Raw genomic sequence first — 25,123 nt, 5'->3', positions numbered from 1 at the left:
TTCCTCCCCCTGCATGCCTTGTCAGGATCCAGCCACGAGCCAGCTCTCTCCCTCTCTGCAGATGGCGGTTCTGGAAAACGGAAACGTGAGGAGGAGGTACCAATGCTGGAGCAGCGGGAGAACAGGATGAATCCCCTCCGATGCCCAGTCAAGTTTTATGAGTTTTATCTCTCCAAATGGTGAGCATTTCTCTGGAGAAGAGGCACATGCCATTTTGGGGCCACTTCTTAGTTTTGATAGAACCCTGTGGAGTGACTGCTGCTCTCCAGACATTTTTATATGTGCAGTCTTGCCCAGGCTCTGTGCTGCTTGACTAGACCAAGCTTGAGAGAATGCTTCTCTCTGGCCTCTTCCACTTCTTTCTCCAGACTGGCAGGAATGTGCAGTAGGAGTCCAGTGCCTAGGTAGTTTTGGGTTTTGGCCTTGAACAAGGAGCTGTAGGCTGAGTTTGCGTCCTTATCATACTGAATGAGAGGCTGTAACAAGCTGTGAACACCCCTTGCTAAACATGACATCAGACCAGGCTGTCTGAGCCCCTGAAGCTGATGTTCCAGGTCTCACCCGCCTCTCTCTCCACAGTCCCGAGAGCCTGCGGAACCGCAACGATGTGTTCTACCTGCAGCCCGAGCGGTCGTGCATCGCCGAGTCCCCGCTCTGGTACTCGGTGATCCCCATGGACCGCAGCATGCTGGAGAGCATGCTGAACCGCATCCTGGCCGTCAGGGAGATCTACGAGGAGCACAGTCGGCTCAGCAGCCTGGAGGATGACATGGACTAAGGGTGATTTGTGCTGGACTGGCTGCACTCCAGCCCTGGACACCTCGTCTTGCTGCTTCCCTTTGCAGGGCAGGGGCCATGCAGCATAGGAGGGGATGGTGCTACAGCAGTACTGTCCCTGCATCATTACCAGACGTGGACCTCCCATCCTGCTCGTTACAGGCATCCCCTACGTACGTGGCCCCCCGCACTCAGCTCTGTCTCCAGTTGGCTGCTGGGTGAGCCATCTTCCCCAGGGCCCGTTCGCATGGCACAGGAGTGGCAGAGTCCCTGAGGCAGCTCCCCTTGCCCAGCCCTGTCCCTCCCCTACCCCCAGCCCTGCCAATACCCCTCTCTTCCTGTGCCCCAGGGCAGGAATTGCACAAGATGAAGTGCACCATTGGACCAGTGGCCCCTGAAGCTTTTACTTCCCTCTTCCTTTAGCATTCCCTCACAAGGCAGGGAGTATCAAGGCAGGAACAGTAGCTCTGCTGCTGGGCCAGGATTGTCTTTTCAAGCCAGTGGGCATGGGCCACAGGCAACCTGAGGGCTGTTGGGTCACAGGGAGAACTTATGTCCCAGTTTAGGAAAGATTTGGGTTGGTTGTAGGGAGTGGATGGAGCTCACACTGGAATTTGTGAGCAGAGATCTGACCTTGCCACAGGGACACCTCAGCTGCAGCGAGATGCCTCCCTCTCTTTGGTCAATGTTTTCTGAGTGGTGAAAACTGATGGAGATGGGTCTGTGCTAGTGCTGCACCTCTCACCCCACTGTGCCCTGTCATGGTGTAAGGACCCTCCCCTGTGAAAGGTGGCATCAGTGGGAACCTCTGCTCCAGCCAGGGGCCCAGGCATTTCCTGGCAGAAGCAGGGAGCCCTGCCTGGCCTCCCCCTCCCTCCCACAGCCACAGGCTGCCAGCACCCTACCCAGGGCAAGTCTGGCTCCAGCTGTGCCACTCTGTGCTGCCCCCTGCCCCTTCTTGTGTTCTGGTCAGTTTTCTTGAGCTGTACATGGGTCTCCTGTTGAGCCTGTATATATTGTTCTGGGCCCTGGCCTGGGGCCATCTGTTCTGTGTCCATGTGGAGAGTGAGCTGCTCACCAGTCTTGTTGTAGTGATGCCAGGGCGGTAGGACTAACCCTGTGTCTCTGGAAACCATTCATTTCAAATAAAGATGTGGAAAACTTTGGCAGACCCTGGTTTTTCCGTCTGGGCAGGGTGAGCATTGTAGAACACGGCCAGTGTCCCTGTGCTGCTGTGTACCTCACTCCTGTCTATCCCAGCCTGTGCTGCCTGCACTTCCTTACCTTGCCTGCGCCCTGCTGTCCTGCCAGCTCTGGCATGTGGTGATGGCCCCTGCCCCAGTGCCCATTGGTGCCAGCATGGCATGCCCTGCCTGTCCCTGCCATGTCCTCGGCCCACAGGGCTGCAGCCCCACCCAACCCAGAAGTGGCCCTGCCCTGGCCATGCAGTGTGTCCATAGGATGGAGCACAGTGCCCGTGAGCAGAGCAGGAGTCAAGTGAGGTGCAGTAAGCGTTTATTTTCTCCCCCTTCCAAGCTCTACTCTTAGCCCTCCTGCTTGCAGGAGTGCCAGGAGCAGCTGAGCAGTGTCCCCAGGGCTGTGCCCAGCTCTCATTCTGGCCATGGGCTCCATGCCTTGGGCCTGGCAGAGACGGAAGACACAACCATTGCTGCGACCACCCATGTATTGCCCATCCCTGTCCATGCCAGCAGGCCACATTTACACTGCCAGGTCTGCTGTTCGCATGTCCCTGTGGGAGCCACCAGCCACCCCTAGCCATGCACCTGCCTTCTTCAGTGGTGCCAGGCCGTGGGGGGGTCTGCCAGCAGCCAGGGGGCTGCCACCCCTGGGCAGAGTGACATAGGTGCTGCCAGGTCCTACAGGCCCACCAGGAGTGGTTAGGATGTGGGACTTGGGGCCTGGCCCTCGCCGGCACTTGGTGAGACCCAGGTGGTAGATCTCCACCAGGTTGAGCAGCAAGGACACGCAGGCCACCCCCAGCATGAAGAGGATGAAGATGGTCTTCTCAGTGGGCCGGGAGATGTAGCAGTTGACTGTGTTGGGGCAGGGCCAGCGGCTGCAGGTGTAGAGGGGCTTCAGCTGGAACCCATACAAGGCATACTGGCCCACAATGAAGCCCACTTCCAGGAGAGCCTTGAAGACGATGTTGCAGATGTACGTCCTCAGGATGGCCCCCCGCATGCACACCCGTGCCCTTGTGTTCCCTGCAGGGAGCTGGGGCTGCCTGGGGCGCTGCCGCCTGGCCCCGCTGCCAGCCCGTGCTGCCGCCTGCTGCTGTGCCTTCTCCTCCAGATGCACCAGGTGCAGGATGTGGCCCAGATACACAAGGCTAGGGGTGGAGACAAAGATGATCTGCAGGACCCAGAAGCGGAGGTGGGAGATGGGGAAGGTGCTGTCATAGCAGGCATTTTGGCAGCCGGGCTGCTGCGTGTCACAGGAGAAGCCAGACAGCTCGTCACCCCAGACCCGCTCTGCAGCTGCCCCCAGCACCAGGATGCGGAAGACGAAGAGGACGGTGAGCCAGACCTTCCCCACCACTGTGGAATGCTCCTGGGCATTCTCCAGCAGCCGACCCAGCAGGCTCCAGTCCCCCATGGCATGTGCAGTGGTGCCCTGCAAGACAGCCACCCTCCAGACACAGCCACCCCACAGCCCGCCAAAATGCCACCCCACTCCCTGGTAAAGCAGGTGTGCACGGACCCAACCCAAGGCTGTCTCTGGAGTGTCCCCATCCTGGGTCCCAGGGACCCCCTAACCTATCACAAGGAGGGCAGGGGGAGCAAAGACCTCCAGCAGAGAGCTGGGAGCACCACGGGGAACAACCGCGGTGGCGATCCGCCACGGGGACCTCTCACCGTAGACCGTGTGTGGGGCAGAGCCCAGTGCTCCCGCGCCGTCCCCTCCCGTCAGTGGGGTGATGGGGGATGCTGCGAGGCCCCTTCCCAGCTGATCCCCAGCTCCTCCGTGGGGTGCGGAGAGGTGTCTGCCTGCTCCGTCTGTCCGGTCACCCAACGGCGGGCGTGGGGTTATTGGGGCATGAGGCAGCTGCGTGCCCCATTGGCTTTCATTGTGACTGGCACATGAAACAGCCACTGGGGAAACTTTTTCCTCTATTTTTGGTCTGGGCACTTTTCTAATTATATTCGGGGCTGCAGGGGCTGGTGCTGGGGGAGCGCAAGCCCTTGGACACTGATCAATGCCACCCAGGGGTCACCGGTTGCTGCCGGCTGCCAGGGCAACACAGCCACAGCCCTGGTTCTGGCCTGGCACTGCAGCCCCCACAGCCCCTTATGGCACCCACCAGGGCTTGGGTGCAAGGATGGACACCCCACGCTGGCACCCCAGCTCCCAGCATATCCTGGCCAGAGCAGAAAGGAGGGAGGCAGCACCTGAGAATGGAGATTTAATGGCCCAAGATGCCCTCCTGGCCATCTAGGAGAGCCTGAGGGATGGTATCCTTGGGACAGGGACAGTAACAGGCCCATGGGGCGACTGTGGGGCTGGGGCCCCTGCAGTGGTGGCCCTAGCAGGCAGAGCAGCGGTCACCCTTCTCCTGCAGCCCAGAGTTGCGGCGCAGCATGTCTTTGAGGGAACCGTCCTGCTCTGTCAGCAGCTGGTTGATCTCGTTCTGCTTGTACTCAGAGGAATGTTTGTGCCCATAGAAGGAGCCCTTCCCGGACGAGGGGTTGGAGTGGTGCTGGCTTCGGCGGGCACAGGCCCGCACCACCAGGTAGACCAGCTCTGCCATGTTGAGGATGATGCAGACACTGGAGGTGACCAGCATGAAGACAGTGAAGATGGTCTTCTCAGTGGGCCGGGAGATGAAGCAGTCGACAGTGTTAGGGCAGGGGTAAGCCTCGCATTTGACCAGCCGCATCATCTGGTAGCCTGGGTAGAGCATGTAGAAGATGTACATGAACACAGCCTCGAAGAGCAGCCTGAAGACCACGCTGCAGACATATGTCCACCACAGTGAACCTGCTATGCGCATCTTGTGCTTCTTGACCTCTTCCATGTGCTTGGCATCTGCATGCCCTGTCAGCACCAGCAGCTTCTTCTCCTGGTGCTGCTGGTAGGCCACATGCATGGCCACAAGAAGGGCTGGTGTGGTGACGAGGATGAGCTGCAGGGCCCACAGACGGATGTGGGAGATGGGGAAGAAGTGGTCATAGCAGACGCTGTTGCAGCCAGGCTGCTGGGTGTTGCAGGTGAAGGCAGATTTCTCATCCCCCCAGACGCTCTCGGCTGCCACCACTAACACCATTATCCTGAAGATGAAGATGACAGAGAGCCAGATGCGCCCGATGGCAGTGGAATGGCGGTTCACCCCGCTCAGCACCGTGTAGAGGCCAGCCCAATTCATCGTTTCTCACGTCTGCAGGAGAGAGCGGTGAGAGATGGTGTTAGGAGCAGGAAGGACCCTTGGCTGAGAGCCAGCAAGTCCTGGCTCCAGTGGCAGCAGCCCCAGGAGGGACCTGGGAGCAACTGGGTGGCAGCCCTGGAGGGTGGAGAGCAGGATGGACAGACAGGAGGATGGCAGCATGGCTTCTGCTCCTGACATGGCTCAAGGCAGCATTTTGGCCAGAGCAGGCTGGAGACTGGCTGCCCCAGCAGTGCCAGATACTCCAGTCCTGCCACCCCACACTGGCACAGCGAGCCTAACCCACAGCTGCCACAGAGAATGGGGGTGAAGCTCCCACACCTCTGCACCGAGTACCCCCAGTGAGTGCTGAACTCATCGGCTAGGAATGGTCCCAAAGAGCTTCACAGCACCAATTCCTCCCATTATCTGCAGGAGCAGGGCCAGACAGCCCTGAGCTGAGGGGCTCCCCCCATGCAGCCCTGCACTGCCACCCTCCCAGAGCCACCCTTGCCCGGGGAACACAGGGCGACCCCAGTCCCAAGCACAGACCCCCGCCCCACCAGAGCAACCCACTGGCACTGAGCAGCCCCGAGCGCTGCTTCCCACCCCCGCATGAGTCTGGGTGCCTGGGACCAGCCACCCCCAGTGTGGAGGATCCTGGTGACGCGTACCTGCCGGTGAGGAAGGGTCCTCGAAAGCTGCCCCCAGTGGCCCCTCTAAGGTCTCATGCCTCCCGCAGGAGAGCTCTGCTCCGCCTGCCCTCGTCTCTCTCTGCCACTGCCCTGCACTGGAAGTCATATGCTGCTTTATAAACTATTTGCATACAATGGGGCCTTTATCGGCCCCTGAACAACACACTTTAGCATTCAGATCTAACGCCCTGACTTCCGCCCACCCTGGCCAAACAAAGTGCCTGTGTGCAGCATTCCCGCTGCTCGGCCCTGCACCCACTCCCCCCTCCCCACCACGCCCCGCACCGACCACGGCCACAGCCCCTCCACCCGCGGCCCTGCCCCGCGGGACCCACGCCAAACATCGCTGTGCCGGACAGGCCACCCAGGGTGGCCGGAGGTCCCTTCCCCAGGCAGCACGGCCGAGCGCAGCTGCGTGCCCATCCCGCATGGACGGCACAGGTCCGGCACTGAGCACTCGGTGGGCCGCCGTGGGGCTGGCTGGCACTGGGTACCGCTGCTGTGAGTCCTGCCATCTCCTCAAGGCTCTGGTGCCAGCAGCAGCGCCTGTGAGGGCATTGGAGCTGCCCCGCGTGTGCCGCTGGGGACATGGGAGAAAGTCCGGAGTGACGCTGGCTGTGGCTGCAGCTGCCCTCACCGCTCCTCCCCGCAGATGGACTCACTGACGCTGCCCTGCTGCTCGGACGTGCTGGTGGGGACAACAGTCCCTGTGCTCGCACAGCCCCCGTGCCCCTCGGGGCTGGTGTCCCAGCCACACCATCACGTTGTGCCTCATCCTGCAGGGATCGCGCCACGTCCCCTTGGGTTTTGTCCCCAGCCTCAGGCGGGGAGCAGCATATCCAGTAAACCCTACCAGCCTGTAGGTTGGCAGGGCAATTAATGCCATCCCAAATGCCACCTCCTCCCCTTAGCCCAAGGTACGAGCACCCGGAGCTGTGCGAACGGTGGCGGCCGAAGACCATCCGGGGAAGCTGTAAGGACGCCGCTTGTGCCCACACTGCTCCTCTCCCCACTCCCACCATGAGGGCCAGCATTGCCGGCTCTCCTCCCCCAGGCCCAGGGCAGAGCCCTGCTGTGGCCCCCACTCTTGCCCCCATGGTGTTCCCCAGCTGGGGGACACGCGGCCACCTCCGCAACGCTGCTGCGCCCTCCAGGTTCTCACCTCAACGCCAGGACAATCAACGCTCTTTGGGATTGCAGCAGTCAGCCTCCAGCGTAGCACGCTGGACTTTATACTGCCCGGCAGGCACGTTACCCACCCCCTCCCAAACAGCCTTGCTCCTTACTCGCCAAGTAAACACCGCAGGTGTGTCCAGGCTGGCTCACACCCACCCGCCTCCGCCACCGCAGCCGAGCATCCCCCGGGGCCAGACCCGGGGCTACTGCAGCACCGGGGCAGGGCCAGCCCCACAGGATGGTCCCCGAGGAGATTTCTGGTCCCCGTGGCCCCAATCCCCTGCTGTGAGCATCCTCCCCGCTGCATTCCTTGCAAGCCAGGCACATTTACTGTGGCGGAGCCCTGCTCTCCACCCCCCAGGGATGCCTCTGAGTACCCCCAGCTCCTGGAGCACCTTGATCTGCTGCTGCAGGCTGCCGGCTGATACCTGGGGAGCCACCAATACCCAGAATTAATGTGTAAAAGGGCAGCCGGGAAAAGACAAACAGCCTGTCAACGATTAACTCGGCTGGCCCGCTTCAAGGTCCCGCCGCCCAGCACCCCGTGTGGGACGTGGCGACCCTGCCGCTCATCCTGGGCCCCTGGGCTGGGCTGCAGGACCCGCCCGCCGTCCCTTGCACCGGGGTGACAATGGTGACAGTGGTGCCGGTGTCTCCCGCGTGGGGACGGCGGGATGGCACTGGGGAGCGGCTGGGAGCCGCTAGGGGTGTCCCCGCGGGGGCGGTGGGCAGTGAGATACCGGGGCTGGCCGGTGGCGCAGGGCGGGTTGGGGCATTCGGGGCCACAATCTCAGTCTCCGATAAGCCTCCGCCAGCTGAGCCACCAGCGCCCGGGGAGGAGCGGGAGCGGCAGCACCGCCCAGGTCCCGGACACTGGACGGGTTCTGGGGGCTAGCGGGAGTGGGAGACACTATGGGCAAGGGGCTAGTGCTGGCGGGATCAGGCTGGGTGGAGGTCACTGGGAGGATGAGGAGGAGGGCAGACTGGTGAGCACTGCGGTGGGCTGAGCTAAGCGGGACCAAGCACAGGGGGCGGTCGGTGCGGGGAGAGTGGTCCCTGGGAGCCAGGGGTCCCAGAGTCTAGGGATCTTACTGGAGGGCCCTGGAAGCCAGACGGGAGGTCACTGGGGATTACTGGGAGCCAGGACAGGGGTGAGTGGGGGGCGCTGGGAGCCAGGCGAGGGGTCGCCGGGGGGCTGGGGCCGTGCGGCGGGGGGTGGTCGCCGGCCGTGGCACCAGGTGGCGCTGCGGGGCCGGGCCGGGGGCGGCGGGGCCGCACCTGCCCGCGGCAGCACCCGGCGGGGCTCAGCGTGGGAACCTGTCCGAAGAATAGTAAAAACGGAGAAAAAGGCCAACAGCAAAGAGGAGGAGGAAGCCGGGGCGTTGCTGTCCAGCACTGTGCCCGCCCGCGGCTCTGGCAGGGAGTTAGCTGGGAGGAGCAGAGGCCCCAGGGGTGGGTGGCAGGGCGGACAGCCCCCTCGCCTCTTGGCTTAGGTTAAACTGCAAAAGCCATGGGTCAAGGACAGGCTGTGATAAACAGACGTGGCCGGAGCTCCCTCCAGTACTCAGAAAACTGCCCCGCCCGCGACCACGTGGGCCAGAAACGGGCTCTTTGTTAATGACGCTAATTGTGAAGTTAATTGGTGTCTGAAGTTGCAGCTAAGAGGTCAAAGACGTGGGCACGTCTAACGCAGACAAGCTGATGAGATGGGCAGGACTGAGCCAGTATGCGGATGGTGGGACTGGGGTGACGCAGCTGCTGGCACCCTGCTAGGGCCGGAGAACTTGCAGCCCAGCAGTCTGTATCGGTACGATGGACGAAATCAAGCTTGAACCGTCACTGAAACATCTCCACTGCCAGGAGGACTGCGGAGGAGCCTTCCAGAGCCCCCTTTCCCCGGCCACCCTGCTCCAGGCAGGGCTGGCCCTGTGAATGGCTCAGCCTCGTCACTGGATGGCCACTGCAGTGCAGGGGCTGCTGAGCTTCCAGGCTTGGACTGGCAACAGCACAGGCATCCCTGGATCCAGGCTGCTGTTCTCGGACAGACAAAACCCTCTGGTCTGAGTCAACTGCCAGGAAGGTCACTGGCAGTGGGTGAGCACAGAAATCCTTTGTGCTGCTGCAGCAGCAGGGCAGAGGGGGTTGCAGAGTAAGACGTAACAGCTTGTCCTGCCTGCCTGTGAGTCTACCGTCCTGTGTCCTGGGTGCATGAGAGGTGTGGGGAACAGGACCAGGGCACTGTCCCAGTGATGCTTCTGTGAAGAGCAGGATCCCTGCCCTCCTGCTGGCTGTGAATCCTCAAGCAGCCAGAGGCCAGCCACAGGTCACTCCCTCCCTCCCTCCCTCCCATGCCAGGGACACCTTTGCAGTTGAGTTCCCTTATGGTTCTCCTTGCCAACAGCCCTAAACATGTCCCCTGAAGCAGAGGATGTCCCACAGTTGTCACGCAGATGTTAACTGTTCATGCCCTCTGGGATACAGTGTCCCTAGAGCTTTGCCAGGTCTCAAAAGAAAAGCTGTTGATAGTCAAGGACACCCTGGACAGATGGCAGCCTCGGGAGTTTTGCAAAGGCAAAAAAAGTATCAGTGGGTTGTCTGTCACCAGCTTGCCTTGGGCTCCTAGCTGGGCTGGCCATGCTGGCACATGTGGCAGCATGCAGCTGGGGCTGTGCAAGGATGAGGAGAGAGGACAGAAGGGCAGGGCAAGCCCCTAATCTGGGGCAGAAAGGCATCAGCCCTTCAAGAGGGCACTAGGCACCCTGTGGAATGCCACAACGGGCAGCACCAGGGCTTTTAGGGGGGTCCAGCACTGGAGCACGGTGCTGAAGGGGGTGATGTGCCCGTGGCACTGGAGCTGCAAAGGTCCCCCAGGGGGAAAAGGTAGAGCCCCACACTCAGCTTCCTGCACAGCCTGTCCCCCAGCCTGCCACGGCTCCCCTGGCTCAGGGCCTTGGCCCTGGCTCCAGTGTCTGCACGCTGCCTGGAGGCAATTCAGCCCCCCCACTCCGTTCCTGGTTTCTATGGCAACTCCAGTTGAAATTACATTAAAAAGAAATGAAACCAGCAGCTTTTCTGTTTGGCAAGTAGGGGGAGGGGAGCTCAGCTGGGAAAGGCTGGGGAAGGGGTTTGAAGTTTGGAGGGAGGGGGGATATGGGACAGATGTACTCCCACATAGGGTCCCAGTGCTGGGGCCAGCAGGGCTGGGGGAATGTGGGGACACCCTCCACTGTGGCACTTGGTGTTGGCAGTCCTGGATGGTATGGTGCCAGCTTACACGGGGGGTCCAGCACCCTGACATGGTGGGGTGAAACCAGGGTCCTCCTGCTGCCTATGTGGGGTGGGTGCCAGGGACATGAGGACCAGCACAGGGCACTCCACCCAGCCCGGGAGTCCCCGGGCCCTGCATGCTCCAAGAAGAGGCAAGACACACCGCTATTAAAAATATCACTTCTGTTTTATTTGGAATTTGTTACTCTGCGCGGGTGACAGGGTATAAATACATTCTCCAACGAGCATCCTCACCCTCAGCCCTGCGCGGGGTGGGGGCCAGGGCAGGGTGCAGGGCCGTTGTTGTGCTGGCCCCGGGCAGTAGGGCCAGCAGGGCCATCGATGCGCTGGCCCCAGGCAGTAGGGCCAGCCGGCACCGGTGCGTCACGGCCGCCAGCACGGGCAGCGTCTGCCAGCCGGACCGTCTTGCACAGGGACAAGATAAGGTGTCCCCACAAGGACCTGTCCCTTTCTCCTGCCTCCTCAGGCCCCAGGTGCTAGTGCTCACCTTGGGGCTGAAACAGGGGTGTGCCACGTGGGATCCCCTGCAGCTCCTTCTCCATGCCCGACCACACCAAAGCCACTTGCCTAGAGCCACGTGTGGCTCGGTGGCCACAACAGCCCCGCAGAGCTGCTCCCAGCCCTACAAAGGCTGCATCACCCCAGAGTCCCTACCCAGACGTCTGTTCCAGCTGCACGTCCTGTATGCCAGAGCTGGGACCACCCCGTGATGGGGAAAGGCCCCAGTGGAAGTAACCTAGGAGGCAGAGTTGATGTTGCTGAGCAGCTCACCCTGCTCCTGTCACCCCACTCCTGCCACAGGCTGCAAACCACTGGCTCTGCTTTCAGGAAACAGCATGGGCAGGGAGGGCACAGCACGGCCCTGGGGCAGTGGTGAAGGGATGTGGGATGCTCCTGGGGGGGAGCAGGACAGGGTGGGGAGCATGAGGAGCTGTCCTGGGATCATGGGAGTGAATAGACAGTGCTCGGAGCAGGTGATGCCCACACAGGGCAGTGGGTGGCACTGGCCAGTGCTGGCTGTGAGGGACCGGGGCGGGGGTGCTCGCAGGCAGGCCGTTGGACAGGCTTTTTTTGGCTGAGATACGTGGGCACGGGTGACAGAGGAGGGAGAATATCAAAAAATACAAAAGAGCGCAGCCCCACAGTGCAGGAGGCACTGCCCTGCCTGGTGCCCACCCACGGCAGGCGGGCGCCATGGGAGGCCGGCACCGTGCGCACACGCTGGCTTCTAACTGGCTTTTTATTTTATATCAAGAACACTTGGTTTTAAAATCTTTACAAAGGACAAAACGCGGCGACTCCGTTAGTGTGTAAAGAACTAAAGATCTGCTTAAAAAACGTCTCTGCAAAGAGAAATGACTGACACAAAAGAGATTCTCTGCAGCGCAAAGAGGGGCAGAGGTGCCAAGTCTCCAGCCCAGGGCCCCACTCCCAGGGTCCCTGAGCCCTGGCACCAGCCCCAGCGCCTGCATCCAGCACAAGGCCAGGTCCCTGGACCCTGCCCATTCCCTCTGCCTATAGCACCATGGCCTGGGGCCACTTCTCAGCACAGTGAAGGAGCCTTTTCCAGGGATGCCAAGATGCCTGGAGATGTCTGGGCACTGGCCGAGAGGGATGCCCGGTCCTGCTCCTCGTCAGTCCCAGGGTGCTCGGTGGGCTCAGCACTGGGGATGTGATGGCCCCACTGGGAGGCACAGCCCATTGGCATGGAGCACCATGGCCATTGACAGCGGGGCACCCCTGCCCACCTGCACGCGTGGGCTGTGCAGGGTTACACTGTGTCCCTCCTGCACCCCACCGGCGTCCCGGGGTAACCCACGGGGCCCTGAGGCCAGGAGAGTCAAAGCACTTCTCAAAAGTTAGATAGGAACAAAAGAAAGCGCTGGGGCCACTCTGGGACCCCACAGGTCTCTGGGCTGGGAGCTGCACCGTCCGTGGGCGCTGCCCCTCCATCCGGGGGCTCAGTGGGCCCCGCCGGTCCCTCTGCCAGTGTCTGCTGCGTGTGTGTGCGTGCGTGCATGCGTGTGCGCCGGCGGCGGGCAGCTATACCCTGGTGGTGGAGTGTGAGTGCGGAAGCCCCGTGCTGTTGAAGCCGGCGGTGAAGGTGTTGTAGGGGTGCAGGGTCTGCAGCCCCACCAGCGAGTTGGGGATCATGGTGATGGTGTTGGGGGTCATAAGCGGGATGTCGTCCGGAGAGCGGCGCAGGGTGAGGGTGTAGTCGGGCAGAGCGGCCAGGCGCAGGGTGTCGTGCGATGGCACAGCTTCACACTCGTGGTGCCCCTGGCTCACCTGCAAGGAGGGCATCTCCTCATCAGGCGCGTGGGCGATGTCGTTGGAGGCACCGCGCTGGGGGCTGGGCTGCCGGTGCGTGTCCTGCCGGCGCTTGTCCTTGCGGTAGTAGAGGGCAGCGAAGGCCAGCACGTTGAGGAAGAGGAGGGAGGCGCCCACGGCGATGGTGACGCTCAGTTCAGTGGAGTAGTCGCGGGGGCTCTCGAGCAGCGTGCCTGCCTCTTGCTCTGGGCTCCACTTCTCCTTTCCGTTCTCGCTGTTGTAGGCGGGTGAGATGGCGGGGCGCTTGGTGGTCCAAATCTTGCTGTTGGGCCGGCGGGTGATGTGGGAGTTCTGTGTGGTGTCGGGTGGTGGCACTTTGGTGGTGGTGGAGGTGTAGTGGAACATGTCGTGCAGGTTGTACAGGTGGGGAACCAGGTGCTTCCAGAAAGCCACCTTGGTGGCCCGGTAGTGGTCGCGTACCCGTGGCTTCAGCCCAATGTGCAGGTACAGCTGGTCACGGGGGTTGTACTTGGACCAGGCCACCTCCTCAAACCGGTTGGCCTTGGTGTGGATGAACTTGGTGTCCTGGGGGACAGGCTTGTTGGGATCCCTGTGAAACACAGGCAGAACAGAACTAGCACTGGAAAAAGCCAAAGAAGCAAAGAGGGAGAGCTGGATGCAGAGACAGAAACTGAAGGGACCTTTGCCAGTGGTGGCACAGGGTGGGCTGGCAAAAGGTTTTGAATGACTGGGCAGCACCCAACCCTAGGTCAAGTCTCACCCACGATGACCAGGGCCAACAAGCATCCCCACCCCTGCTGCTTGGCCAGGACCTGTCCCAGGAGCTGGCCATGATCTAAGCTTCTTGCTTTGTGGCCAATGCCACGGCCCCAGTGAAGGTGCAGCACACGGGGACCCCTGGGCTCAGTGTCCCACACCAGGCATGATAACCCCCCCCACCACAGCACAGCCCCAGGGGTACAGCTGCAGTGAGTGCAGATCCCTGAGGCACAGCACCCATCCCCACTCACCCTGTCTTGGCAAAGTTGGTCCAGTAGGTCATCACTACAGCGCTGAGCATGACATCATTCTTGGAGAAGTTGCAGGGAAAGAGGTCTGTGGGCCCAATCATGGGGATCCCAAACACGTAAGGCACCTCATCCCCGTGGGCTGCGTCGGACCACGCAGGCTTCATCAGGCTCTGGCAGTGGTGGTAGAAGGCGTAGAAGTAGGTGGGGGACCCATAGCGAGCGTGCAGGTCGGCTGTCACCACCGACGGCTCTACCCACTGGTGGTCAGTGAAGAGAGCCACCAGAGTCTTGCGACGTGTCTCGGGGTTGTCCCGGTCAGCCCAGTCCGTGTACATGAACTTAATTGTCTCCCTCAAGGTGTCCTTGCCCTCGGGGTAGCCATACAGGTTGTCTACAAAGTTGGAGACTGAGTAGTCAAAGTCACTGCCTGAGACGCCGTCCTCTGGGTCCACCACGCCCTCCACAAACTTCAGCCCTTCACCCTGGTTGACCCCCAGCATGATATCATAGTTGAGGAACTCGCCCTGCTCCATCAGGATTTCTGGGTCATCAGGGATCACATCCCCGTCAATGACTGGCCCGAAGGCCACATGGTAGCGAGCCGGCTGGATGTCCTGCTCTACCAGCTCCTTGGCACTCTTCTGCCGCAGGCAGTCCACCATGTCCACGGTGTCCAGCACATTGCAGCCCACCTTGTCAGCCAGCATGCTGGTGTACTTCACAGGCTGGTAGTTCACTGCCCAGCTGGAGAGCGCGGAGCCGCTCTGGATGATGGCTCTCTGGAAGAGACCTGCAATACAGGCAAGGAGTGGAGGGAGCTCTCAGCAGGGTTCCAGTATCCCAGTGCTGCAGTGCAGGATGCAGCATGAAGAAGGCATTGATACTCTTGTACCCTTGCAAGAACCCAGCACTCAGCCCACACCTGGCCTTGCCCCTGAGCTGCGCTGCCTGCTGAGCTGAGCTCATACAGGGGGCTCAGCTCAGGGCTGCTCTGGGGATGGCAGGATGACAGCTGGCAATGCAAGTGGGTGTTCCTGGAAGCAACCAAGGGCTGCTGTGCTCCCTCAGGATCCCATTGCAGGGGATGACCCAGCATATCCTTCTGTCTTGGTGTGGGGAGAAGAGAGACCATGGTTGCATCATAGCCTGGCCTTGCCAAGCAACCCGTGCTACCCCAGCCACCCCAAGGATGCGTTACCTGAGCCCCTGAGGGCCACATGTTGCCCCTGGCTCAGCACCATCCTCCAGCCCAGGTTGGCACCTGCTTCACTGAGGAGCCAGGCTGTGGGCTGGCAGCAGTGGGAGGGTTAATGCCTGCTTGGGGACACTTAACCCTGCTGTGTCCCACCCCACTGCTTTGTCAGAGTCCCCCTCGACCCCCTCCCTGCTGCTTCCTGCCCAGCTGGGGCTGCTCAGTGCCAATCCGGCCCTGCAGGAGCACGCTGCCAGATGCACAAAGAGGGCCTTTCTGCCACCAGGAACACAGAGGGAGTGGACTTTCGCCCTGGAAAACGAGGCCACAAAGGCCCTGGCCCAGGCAGAGAAATGCGTGGCTTCGCTCCAGTCCCATGTCAATGGTGCTTGTGCTCAGAATACAAAGGGTGGTGAGGAAGCAGAGCCTCTGGGCCGTGAAAGGCAGCGAGTCCAGGGTGCACCCAGGGGTCCCTGATCTCTGACCAGCCCTCTTTGCACCCCAAGTGCTGCCTGCACCCTGCCAGACCCCAGCACTTGCTCACCGTGAGGGACTGTTCCAGGTGATCCCTGAACGCTGCTGGCACAGCACCACACACAGCTGCGTGGTGGCCATGGGGCTGCCCCTGGCACCCTGAAATGCAGAGAACCCCTGTGCAACCAAAGCTGTGCCACTCTGCAGGGAAGAAGAGTAGTACCTTCCTGCAACAGAAGTGTTCAGAGGCTCCTGGCTCCCAGCCACCATGTCCATAGCTCTTGTCTGCACGCACAGTCCTCACTCTGCCAAGTACCTGACGTACAGTCCCATGCACTGGGACAAAGAGAAGTCACAAGCTCTGTTTGTCACCTCCTGGTGCCCTAGAAAGCCATACCAGCCTACAGGCTAGAGACTGGCCACGGGTTTGCTTGCCCTGCACCATCATCCACGTGCCAGGGAGCCAGGATGGGATTTCCTGGCTCCCTGGAGATGCTGTCCCAGCAGCAGCTATTGTGCCCTGTCAGCAGCATCACTTCCCAGACAGACCCACCAGGCTGGGCTCTGTCCCTGTCCACCACTGCCTGGGGAGGTACAGGACAGCTGATGTCACTAACAGCAGGTCATGTCCCTCCCTGATGGAGCCCCTTTGCCATGTCTCTGCATGAGCTAGGAGCACCCAGGACTCTGTGAGAGCCCTGACTTGTCATGTCCCCCTGCTCCATGCCAGCACCTGACTGAAGCCTGACAAGCACCCCAGGGAGGCATCAGCACCCTGCACACCACATTGGGCCTCTCCAGCCTGCTGAGGCCCAGGCAAGAAGGTGAAGTTCTGCCTTTCCTTCCCGTTCCCTTCCAAGGTGAGGTTCCCAACATGCCCTGCCTCCCTGCAGGACTGGCTGCCACGGCACAGTGGAATCAAGTGGTGGGGCCAGGGCTCTGCCAGAGGGTGGTTGGAGCTGCAGACTGCCACCAGCTGCTGCCAGCTCCTGATTTCCTCTTTGCTTTGCCCAGGAGCTGAGACTGGAAACACCTCTGGGGGTGTCTGAGCCAAGCCCTGCTCAAAGCAGGGTGCTGGGTGCCTTGTCCAACTGAGGTCTGGAGGGCTGGCAGCAAAGGGCAGAAGCCCCCACAGAGAAGGAGATGGGAAGATGAGAAGCACATAAAGTTTTCCTGGCAGAGACTTCTCCTGCCTTGCTATGATTGGCTGCAGAGAAAAACAGCACTTTGGTCACTGATGAGGAATGAGAGTGACCCTGCAAGGCCTGAAGCTGGCAGGGAGCTGTGGATTTCCCCAGCAGCCAGACCCAACATGTGCTGTACCAAGCCTCCAAGTGTCTGTCTCTTGCAGCACCTGGCAGAGCAGGCACAAATCATTAATAGCTTGCAATCACTACTTTTATTTTGATGCAGTAAAAACAAACCCACCTGTTCTGCAGGCTGCAACTTAGCACCGTTCCCACGCCGTGTTCCAGAGCCAGCTACCCATCCCTGGGGATATGGGTGCTCTGGCATAGGGAATTTTTTGAGGTCATTTTACAGCCATTTGGCTTTATGAGACACTGGCTGCAGCACTGAGCACTCCCCTCCCGCCTCACAGCATTTACAGCCAGCAGCAGCTCCCCTGCCCCAGCAGCGAGGGTATTGGGCAGCTGGCACCTCTGAGATGCAGGGGGTGCCTGCATCCAGGGCAGGGGCATCCCCCTGTGGCAGGGGGACCACACCAGAGGCACTGGGGCTGGATAGGGCAGCAAAGGATTTGTCATGCAGGTGCAGGTGGCATTAATGCTTAGTGGCATTAAGTGTAGCATCACCTGCCAAGTGCATATACTGGCAGGACTATTTTTCATGGGTGAAAAGTCACAAAGCCCCTCCAATCCACCCTCAACCTCTCTCCATGCTGCTCCATTCTGGACCCCTGCAAGAGGCTGGGGCTACCTGGGCAGCCAAGCACACACTCCTGCACTCCTATGATGGAAAGGAGTACCCTTAGAAGCATTAGGAATGCATTACACATAGTGTTCCCTCCTGAGCCTTTCACACTCAATATGGGCAGAGAAAACACTTTTTCTTTCTGCAGGAGCTTTCAGCCTGTAAAAGACTCCCCATCATCAGCCATCAGCCCTGCCGAGGTTCTGGAGGTCTCCATTCCTGTGTGATTCCCAGGCTGTTGAGCAGGGCAGCAGCTCTTCACATCAGCTTCGAGTGCAATTTGCTGTGTGTCTCTGAAGGGCAGACTCATGCCTGTGTCTACTGCTCAACACGTGCCCTTTTCTCCTCAGCATCACACCTGGGGACACAGCACTGGAAAATGGCTGCACCCTCATATAAAGCTCATGAGCAGGTCCCTGGCAGGCTGCTCCCCTGTGGACCATATCCAGTTCAGGCTTCACTCCTATAATTTCCTTTAGGAATTTTATCAAAAACACCTCTAGTCTCACAGTTAATTTTTTTCCCCCTCCATGCTTGATGTAAATGTCTTTGCAGGTGGTTTACATGCATTTGCTCTTATTCCAACACAATCTTTTAGCATAAATAATTCCCTTCTTTATTTAGAGTAAACACTCTGCTATATTTACAGATATTAATCATATTACTTCCACCTGTGTTTTGCTAGGCGCAGCACTTCCAGCTCTCCCAGTCTCACAATACAGGGCACTCCATCCCTCCCCAGGCTCAGGAGAGATGTCTGGGTGCTCTGCCTTCCCCTCTATTCCAGTAGGAATAGCTTTCCTAGCACTGAGATCCTTGTTCCCAGTGCCCTGCAGGATGCCCTCCACACCTGCACTTGGAGAACCTGAGCACCAGGGCAGGACACCTCAGGAGGGGTCCCTGCCTCTCCCCATGCCACGGTGCTGGCCCTGGGCTGCAGCCTTGTGCACGAGGAGCACCACTCCATCCCTGGCTCCCACATGTTCTGCCAACCAGCCTCTCTCTGTCCACGATGAGAAGGTTTTGCTTCCCAGGGCTGCTCCAGGCTCTCACCAGTGACTGATTAGAAAGCAGCCCGGATTTTGTTAGGCTGGGCAGCAGGACCCTGGTGGGTTCCCCTCTCTGCTTAGCAGCAGCAGGGCGTTTGCTCGCAGTTGCAGCATCCTCAGGCACGGCTGACACCTACCTTCAGAGTGGTGGGAGAGGGTGAGCAGGCTGACACAGGAGGCACCGATGCCGGAGCCGAAGACAGTGATCCGCAAGGGATCTCCCCCAAAGAAGGCGATGTTCTCGCTGACCCAGCGCAGCGCCTGGATCTGGTCCAGCAGCCCGTAATTGCCCTTGGCAGCCTGGTCCCCCGTGCTCAGGAACCCTGAGGGCCAAGGGGAGCCCAGTTAGGGATCAGGAAACCGGGAGAGTCCTGATTTCCCACCCCCCTTCCCCAGACCTAGGGCAGTTTCTGTGGGACCCTATCCCACCGTGAGACCCCACTACAAAGAGAGTTTTGTGAGTTCTAAGCTGGAGCAGGGACACCACTGAGCTCCAGCCACGCTCTGCATAACACAGAGGGGTGAAAGGCTGAGAGAGCAGCTGCAAACCTCGGGGAGCCTCTTTGGCCAACAACAAGGAGTGACAGGGTAAAGAGCACAACGCTCTGTCCTCCCCATACCACCACCTGTGCTAGAACAGCCCAAGACATCTCACACAAGCTCCGAGGAAAGCTCAGAAAGCACCAGTGGTTGCAGGCAGGGCGGGTGTGTGCACAGCCAATGCTTTCCATGGACTAGCGTGGACTGGGGGAGGCTCTATAAATGTAAGGAGGTGGGCTGGACAGAGAGGAACTAACTGCAGCTTAAAACACAAAGCTCGAAGTGAGGAAGAAGGTGAGAAATGCTTTCAATAGCACAGGAAACACCCAAGATAAGTTATCAATCTTTCGTTTGCTTTGACTTTAAGCAGGAAGCCAAGACCATGGGCCTGAATCAAAATCCAGGTAGGTAATCCCAGCACACAGGGAGCGGCCCCAGGGCTGTGCTGGCACTTGGAGGTGGTCTGGCTGGGTGTGGTGCACCACCTCACTGGAAAGGATGAATGCATCACTTAAGTCTTAATTGTCATATTGTGACTCATGTGCCTTAACTTTGCACCTTTCCATTTAAAAAGCCGGACTTTAAACATTAAAAGGTTTCGAACAGATTAACCATCATCTTCCACAATAAATTGTGGGCTCTGGAGGCCACCAGAGGGATGTGCTACCCCAGGTAACAGGCAGGAGCCCAGCTGCCAAGGGAGAGCACCATGCTAAGCTGGATGGCTAGGAAGAGAGCCAGCAGCTTGGCTGGAAAGGAGCTTTCCCCAAACCTCTACACCCCTTGTTCTCATGCTGCTAAGGGAAGCAGCAGTGGTGTTCCACACAAGCCTCCTGTGTCTCAGCCCCTGGGGGTTTCTGCTGCTTCAGGAAGGGGACTGCACTGCCTTTTGACCCTGTGTCCTCATTTTGTATCACTTAAGTCACCAGTTCTTTTGGAAACAGAGCTGCCACCCTCCACTGCATGGCACATACACTGCAAACCTAACCCTTCTGTGGTCCCCAGTGCAGACAGCCACGTCATGGTGAGTTGCTGAGGGGGTCCCAGCAGTACAATTGGCTTGCAGGCTGCCTGTGCCCAGGGAGGGAGAGCTGCCAGGTCCCCAGAACAGCCAGGCAGGACCCGCTGGCACCTCAGCCCTCTGAGCCCTCTCAGGAGGAGATGCTGGGTAAACACATTTATTATTCATTTAACCACAAACCAATATTTGCTTTCAGTTGAGCCAGTTTGTGTAAATGAGCCGGGGGGGCTGGTGCCAGGACCCAGTCTAGGCTGCAGCCGTGTGCTGGGGGCTCTGCCACGTGGCACCCGCTCGGCTGCCAGGGCGGAAGGCAGGGGCAGTGCCCACAGCACATCCCGCCGGGCCCTACGCCCCCCTCCACTCCCTGTCCGGCTGCTCCGAGTCCGGTCAGACACAAGGGTTGTCCCAATGCCCGGCCGTGCTGACGGCACAGCCCACGGCAGCCAGCTCATACCGAGCACTCCAACGCGGTAGTTGAGGGTGATGACGATCACGTTCCCATAGCTGGCCAGGATGCTGCCGTCTATCATGTTCCCCGTGCCCTCCATGTACGAGCCACCATGGATATACACCATCACCGGCTTGGCCCCGCTGTCCCGGATGTCTGGAAGGAGAGGTGGTTAAACACAGCACCGCACCGATGGCCACAGCACCCTGCCCGACAGGCAGACCAAGTACAAGGGCAATGCCAGCTGCCAGGACCAGGGAGGGGACTTAGTAGCCAAAGCCAGAGCTCTCCTGGGGGCCACAGCGTGGGCCCCCAAAGCCAAACACCACTGAACCAACCCTGCCAGCCCCTCTCCGGGAGGTGGCTATTGCTGCACTGTCCCCACACTGCTGTCCCCTCAGGGGTCTGAGCACATGAGGGAGGGACGCTGGCTGGACCGTGCTGCTCTTCCCCAGAGCTGGGCTCTGGCATTTTGTGGGAGCCAGATCTGGTCTGCTGTGGGTGGGAGTTGCAGAGTCCAGCCCCAGGATGCAGCCCCGTGTCCTGTCTTTGGCTGGACCCAAGCACTCCGTGGGTCCTGGAAGCTGGCATTGCGGAGGGGGGCAGGGATGGGGGTGTGCAGGACCTAGAAGGTGGTGGGGGGCACTGATGTGTGCTCCAATGTCTCACTCTCCCACTCCCATTCCCCTGGGAAGGCAGAGACCTGCCTGTCTGGATGTAGACCCACGGCACCCCAGTGCCCAGACATAGACATGGTGATGAGGCAGACAGTGTATGCACGTGTGCGTGTCAGGGAGGTGAGCACGGCATCTGGACGAGGACAGGGCATGAGGCATGGAGTGAGGATGGGGAATGGGACCCTGAGGGTCGGGGAGGAAGGACTGTGGGAGCCTAGTGCACAAGGAGCAGCCACGCTCCCTCTCTCGGCTTCTGTCCAGGGGACATCCTGCCCCTCCTGCCCCACTGGCTGGTGATCCCTCATGGAGCCATGGCCACCCACAAGGGAATAGTACCTGTGCTTGGGCTCCTGGTGCACCTTGCCCACGTCACACAGACGAGGCAGTTTCCCCCGCCATGGAGACATTGCCAGGTCCCACATGCCTGCGCTGCCCAGCGCTGTCCTGAGCTGGTGATCCAGCACTGATGGACTTCATTCTCCCTTGTGCTCACTCATGCCCAGCACCTTGCTCAGGTGGGCTGGCAGTGCCTGCTTGGCCTCAGCTGCCCCAGGCAGTTGCTGCTCCCTGCCTGCCTCCCTCAGCAGTGCAGCAGGACTGGCACTCTTGGGCCACAGCCACACCAACACCATGACCACTGGCTGGGCAGGTCGTGCTCGCTCACACCCACCTAACCCCTGCCATGTCCACTCCTCCCTGTGATTTGCCCATGGCATGGGGCTGCAGGCCAGGCTGATGGGTATCTGTGGCCTTTCTCACCTCCAGCTGTGGCCCACAGCATGGCTAAAGGTTGCCTCCCATACAGAAAACCTCCTTCCCTCCAGGAGAATGAGGCTACGCCAAACCCAAAACCTGTGCTGGCTTTTCCTAAATGCACAGACCAGGGGAGCAAAACGTGCTTGCAGCTCCTCCAGGACAGACATTGCCTGTGTGGCAGAGCTACATCAGGACAACCACCTGCTTGAAATGTGAGGGGCAGGAACATCAGTGCCATGACTTCTCCTCCATCCTGCACCCATTCCCTGATGTACAAAGGGCCCTCCTCGCAGCAGAATGGCAACAATGTACAGAGATGTACCAGGAAATAAACAGCTCGAAACCGCTGCAGCACATTTTGGTGTGTGTGGATTTAGCACAGTCGAGTCACTTCGGCTGAATGCCAGTTTACGCCCTGGTACAAGAGATCGTGGGGCACAGGTTAGCCGGAGTAAACAACAGGGTTTTAGTACTGCCAAGGAAAAAGTTTTTCATCTATTTCCCAGATCCTAAATGCCATCTGCCAGGCCTTGTTTGAGCTGCCTGGGCCTCCTGCACACCACGAGGCTTTACTGTCCTCAGCACATTAGGGCTGCACCCTGGCCAACCCTTCCTCCTACCTCCTCATTACATCTCTGCAGCCAAACACGCCGCCGACTCCATAACCTGCAGACAAACCACCCTGTTCTACTAAAAATAGCCTATTCTGCAGCTTGCTTAGTCCTGGCACACATCTAGAATCACATCTGTTTGAAAGGCCACTTGCTCCGTCTCGGCTGGCGCTTGCAAGCAAGACCTCACTTCCACCGGGTGAGGAAGGAGAGAAGAAACCAAGTGGACCCTGGGTCTCCTGTGCATGGCCAGATGCCCTCTGGGTGCCGAGTGTTCAGGCTGCCGGCACAGCCATGGCAGGGCCAGGCAAGGGTGGATGGGGAGGTTGCTGGCTCCCAGATGCATGTCACTGACTCTGGAGGGATGAGGCTGGAGGTGGGATGTGACTGGGCTCAGGGTGAAATGGGCCCAGGTGCCCGAGGGCTTCTCTCCTCCCAAGCTGCCATGCTTCCTCCCTGCTCTCGCTCCAACTGAGCAGGAGCAAACTTCTCCTAAAGCGGAAAAACCCCATGAGCTTTCCGCGCCATGGGGAGGAGGGGAAGGTCCTGGGTGCCCTGCACAGCCGGCCAGCCTGCCCCCCACCCCGCGCAGCTGCCTGGCACGGCAGACAGACACACACAGGGCTCCCTGGGGGTGGCAGCGGATGGCGGGCAAACGGAGCTGCTTTGCGTGTCATGCAGTGGCAGCCTCGAGCACAGAAATACCTTCGTCTTCATCACCGTCATTATCCGCTAAGTCCTCGCCCTGTTTCTTAGCGCTGGCTCCTAGGGACCAAACACGAGGAGACAGAACAGAAAGGAAAACAAAAGGAAATAAAAACAAAACAACAACCAAAAAAAAAAAAAAAAGAAAGAAAGAAAAAAAAGAACACAAAAAAAAAAAAAAAGAGAATTCAAAAATAGCATGATAGCAGAGACAGTGGGGCCACGCCTGTGCCCCACAGCACTGCTGGCTACTCACACTGCACCTCTCCCAGAGTCAGGGCAGTGTTAGGGCACGGGCAGGACTGCCCCAGGAGTGTGCCAGGATGCTGCTTCACCCGGGCCCCTTCCCAGATCCTCCCTGGGGAGGGCTGGGGTGGCAGGGAAGACACGAGTGGGACTGTGGCAGCATCAGCACTGGCGGTGAATGAGTCTCTCAAAGCACTTGCCGATCCTCCTGCATCCCAGCCTGGTCCCCGCCTGGTCATGCACCCTCAGCTCCAGGCAGGGCTCCCTCTCCTAGCACCCAGGTGTAAACAGGAGCCCTGCTCCCAGCTCTCCTGCCCCTGGGGACAACTGGCCTCTGCAGAGCTCACACCAAGGGCTGCCTTGCATGACAGCCAGGCAGGATCCTGCCCATCACCATCACTTGCTGTGCTGGACACAAACCACTGGTACCACTGCATGAGACCACCACAGCATGCAGAGATCCCTCATGACAGATGCTTCCTGAGCTGCCTGGCTCCATCCTGCATCAACTCCCTCCTTACAAGACCAGTTCCATGTTTCACTGAGGATTTCAAAGGCACCAATCAGTTTTAACTGACCAAGGCAGAATCCTATACATATTAGTTTCTGTAACATCCTGAATGCCTTACAGTTGTCCTGTGTCCCTTCACCAACCTGCAGTCCTGGGGCACTCGCCAGCACAGCAGCCCCAGCTGAAAAGTCTGGAATGCTGCTGTGGAAGGCTTGCAGTGAGCCTGCAGCCAGCAGGAGCCAGGAGAGGTGGCCTGTGGGCTGGCAGGGAGCAGGGGTACTGAAAAACCAGTGCCAAAACCACACCCCTGCACACGACTACATGCCAATGTGGACAGAAAGGCAAGTGGTGCCATCCCTGTGCTCTGGAGCTCTGAATTTCAGGAAGAGGCTTGATGTTTTTATCCCCTTAGAGCTGCAGACCTGCAAGTCCTCTGCTCCCTAATGCTTACAACAAAAAGTTCCCCAGGTGATGGTGACCTCTGGGGGACAGCAGGGCTTCCCCCAGGTAGAACTTATCCACAGAGTGCCTGCACTGCCCAGTGACCTTCCCCTGAGACAAGGGGCTCTGACCCCTGCCAGATCTGGGCTGATCACAGAGTCCTGCTGCCACCACCAAGGGCCCCATTACCACACCAAGGGCTTCCACAGCCCCCAGCAAAGCTCCCATAAGCAAGGGGCAAGCTTTGTTCCTGTGTACATGGAACTACAGGGCTAAATGCACAAAACTGGTCAGAAAGACAGAACTGGGGAGCTGTGCTCACTGTCAGTCTGGGAGTGACATTCTGCAGGTGACACAGGAGGTGGATAACAGAGATGGCAGCATGGAGTGGGACAGGATTTGAATTTAAAAGGAATTTCTGATGGAGGAGGCAGAGATCTGAAATGGCTGTGAGGCAGCTCCATCAGGGCGAGAGGTTTGTAGAACGCCTTAAGCAGCCATGACCTGCTGGAGGAGCAGCAACCAGAAACCTCAAAAAATCCAGCAGGCATGAGAAGTTTGCAGAAGGCAGGGTCACATGAATCCTGGGAGCAGAGGCATGATGGGAGCTACAGCAGCATCCCAACACATGAAAGACTACTGTGAGGTGGTGAGGTGGAAAAGCAAGTCCCTCCCAGGCAGCCCTGGGGCTACAGGAGGCAGGATGAGAAGAAAACCTTTCTGGCAGAAAGGGCAGCTGAAGCACTCGGAAGAGGCGGCCTGGGGAGGTGTTTAAGACCGGGTGGGACACAGTTCCAGAAAGAGGTGAGATGGAGCTGATCCTGCCACAGGCAGGGATAGATCAGCTGTCTCCTGTGCTGTTCTGATTTCCTCCAGCTCAGTTTACCTCCTGACCTACCCC

The 25,123-nt window shown here is 59.4% G+C and overlaps 4 protein-coding genes across 13 annotated transcripts in view; 1 reads left to right on the top strand and 3 right to left on the bottom strand.

Moving 5' to 3' along the window:
* ZMYM3 (zinc finger MYM-type containing 3) overlaps positions 1-1,946 on the top strand; it is a 32,292-nt gene extending 30,346 nt beyond the window's left edge. For all 4 annotated transcript variants that reach the window (XM_015626365.2, XM_015626366.3, XM_015626364.3 and 1 more), the window contains 2 exons: positions 62-179; positions 580-1,946. In XM_015626365.2, the coding sequence (XP_015481851.1) occupies positions 62-179; positions 580-778 (317 nt within the window). In that variant the 3' untranslated portion in view covers positions 779-1,946. The remainder of the gene's footprint in view (positions 1-61; positions 180-579) is intronic.
* Positions 1,947-2,275: 329 nt separating this feature from the next.
* LOC107204080 (gap junction alpha-3 protein-like) lies at positions 2,276-4,082 on the bottom strand. The gene has a single exon (XM_015626881.3). It carries the CDS (start codon positions 3,391-3,393, stop codon positions 2,497-2,499), a length of 897 nt encoding a protein of 298 aa, XP_015482367.1. The 5' UTR covers positions 3,394-4,082; the 3' UTR covers positions 2,276-2,496.
* Positions 4,083-4,188: 106 nt separating this feature from the next.
* GJB1 (gap junction protein beta 1) lies at positions 4,189-7,495 on the bottom strand. Of its 4 annotated transcripts, XM_015626883.3 has the most exons (3): positions 7,016-7,115; positions 5,833-5,948; positions 4,189-5,173 (listed from the first exon to the last, which is right to left on the bottom strand). In XM_015626883.3, exon 3 carries the CDS (start codon positions 5,159-5,161, stop codon positions 4,322-4,324), a length of 840 nt encoding a protein of 279 aa, XP_015482369.1. In that variant the 5' UTR covers positions 5,162-5,173; positions 5,833-5,948; positions 7,016-7,115; the 3' UTR covers positions 4,189-4,321. The 4 variants fall into 4 exon arrangements, with proteins under 4 accessions (XP_015482369.1, XP_015482371.1, XP_015482368.1 ...); XM_015626885.2 differs by lacking the exons at positions 5,833-5,948; positions 7,016-7,115 and adding an exon at positions 7,425-7,495; XM_015626882.2 differs by lacking the exon at positions 5,833-5,948 and having other exon boundaries at positions 7,016-7,113.
* Positions 7,496-10,464: 2,969 nt separating this feature from the next.
* NLGN3 (neuroligin 3) overlaps positions 10,465-25,123 on the bottom strand; it is a 39,105-nt gene continuing 24,446 nt past the window's right edge. For 2 of the 4 annotated variants that reach the window (XM_015626683.3, XM_015626685.3), the window contains 5 exons: positions 23,025-23,084; positions 20,282-20,431; positions 18,404-18,589; positions 13,620-14,409; positions 12,361-13,198 (listed from right to left, as the gene is read on the bottom strand). In XM_015626683.3, coding sequence (XP_015482169.1) covers positions 12,361-13,198; positions 13,620-14,409; positions 18,404-18,589; positions 20,282-20,431; positions 23,025-23,084 — 2,024 coding nt within the window. Of the gene's footprint in view, positions 13,199-13,619; positions 14,410-18,403; positions 18,590-20,281; positions 20,432-23,024; positions 23,085-25,123 lie in introns of all 4 variants that reach the window. The other 2 variants (XM_033514089.1, XM_015626686.3) reach the window with 2 other exon arrangements.

Source organism: Parus major, chromosome 4A (genome assembly GCF_001522545.3).
Source record: "Parus major isolate Abel chromosome 4A, Parus_major1.1, whole genome shotgun sequence".
In the NCBI taxonomy this organism is placed as follows: domain Eukaryota; kingdom Metazoa; phylum Chordata; class Aves; order Passeriformes; family Paridae; genus Parus; species Parus major.
Note: the sequence above shows the minus strand (reverse complement) of the source record. Positions and strands in the feature narration are given on the sequence as shown.

What these genes read in the sequence shown, in the direction of transcription:
- LOC107204080 (XM_015626881.3), bottom strand. Translation starts at nt 3,393, where the DNA reads ATGGGGGACTGGAGCCTGCTGGGTCGGCTGCTGGAGAATGCCCAGGAG.
- GJB1 (XM_015626885.2), bottom strand. Translation starts at nt 5,161, where the DNA reads ATGAATTGGGCTGGCCTCTACACGGTGCTGAGCGGGGTGAACCGCCAT.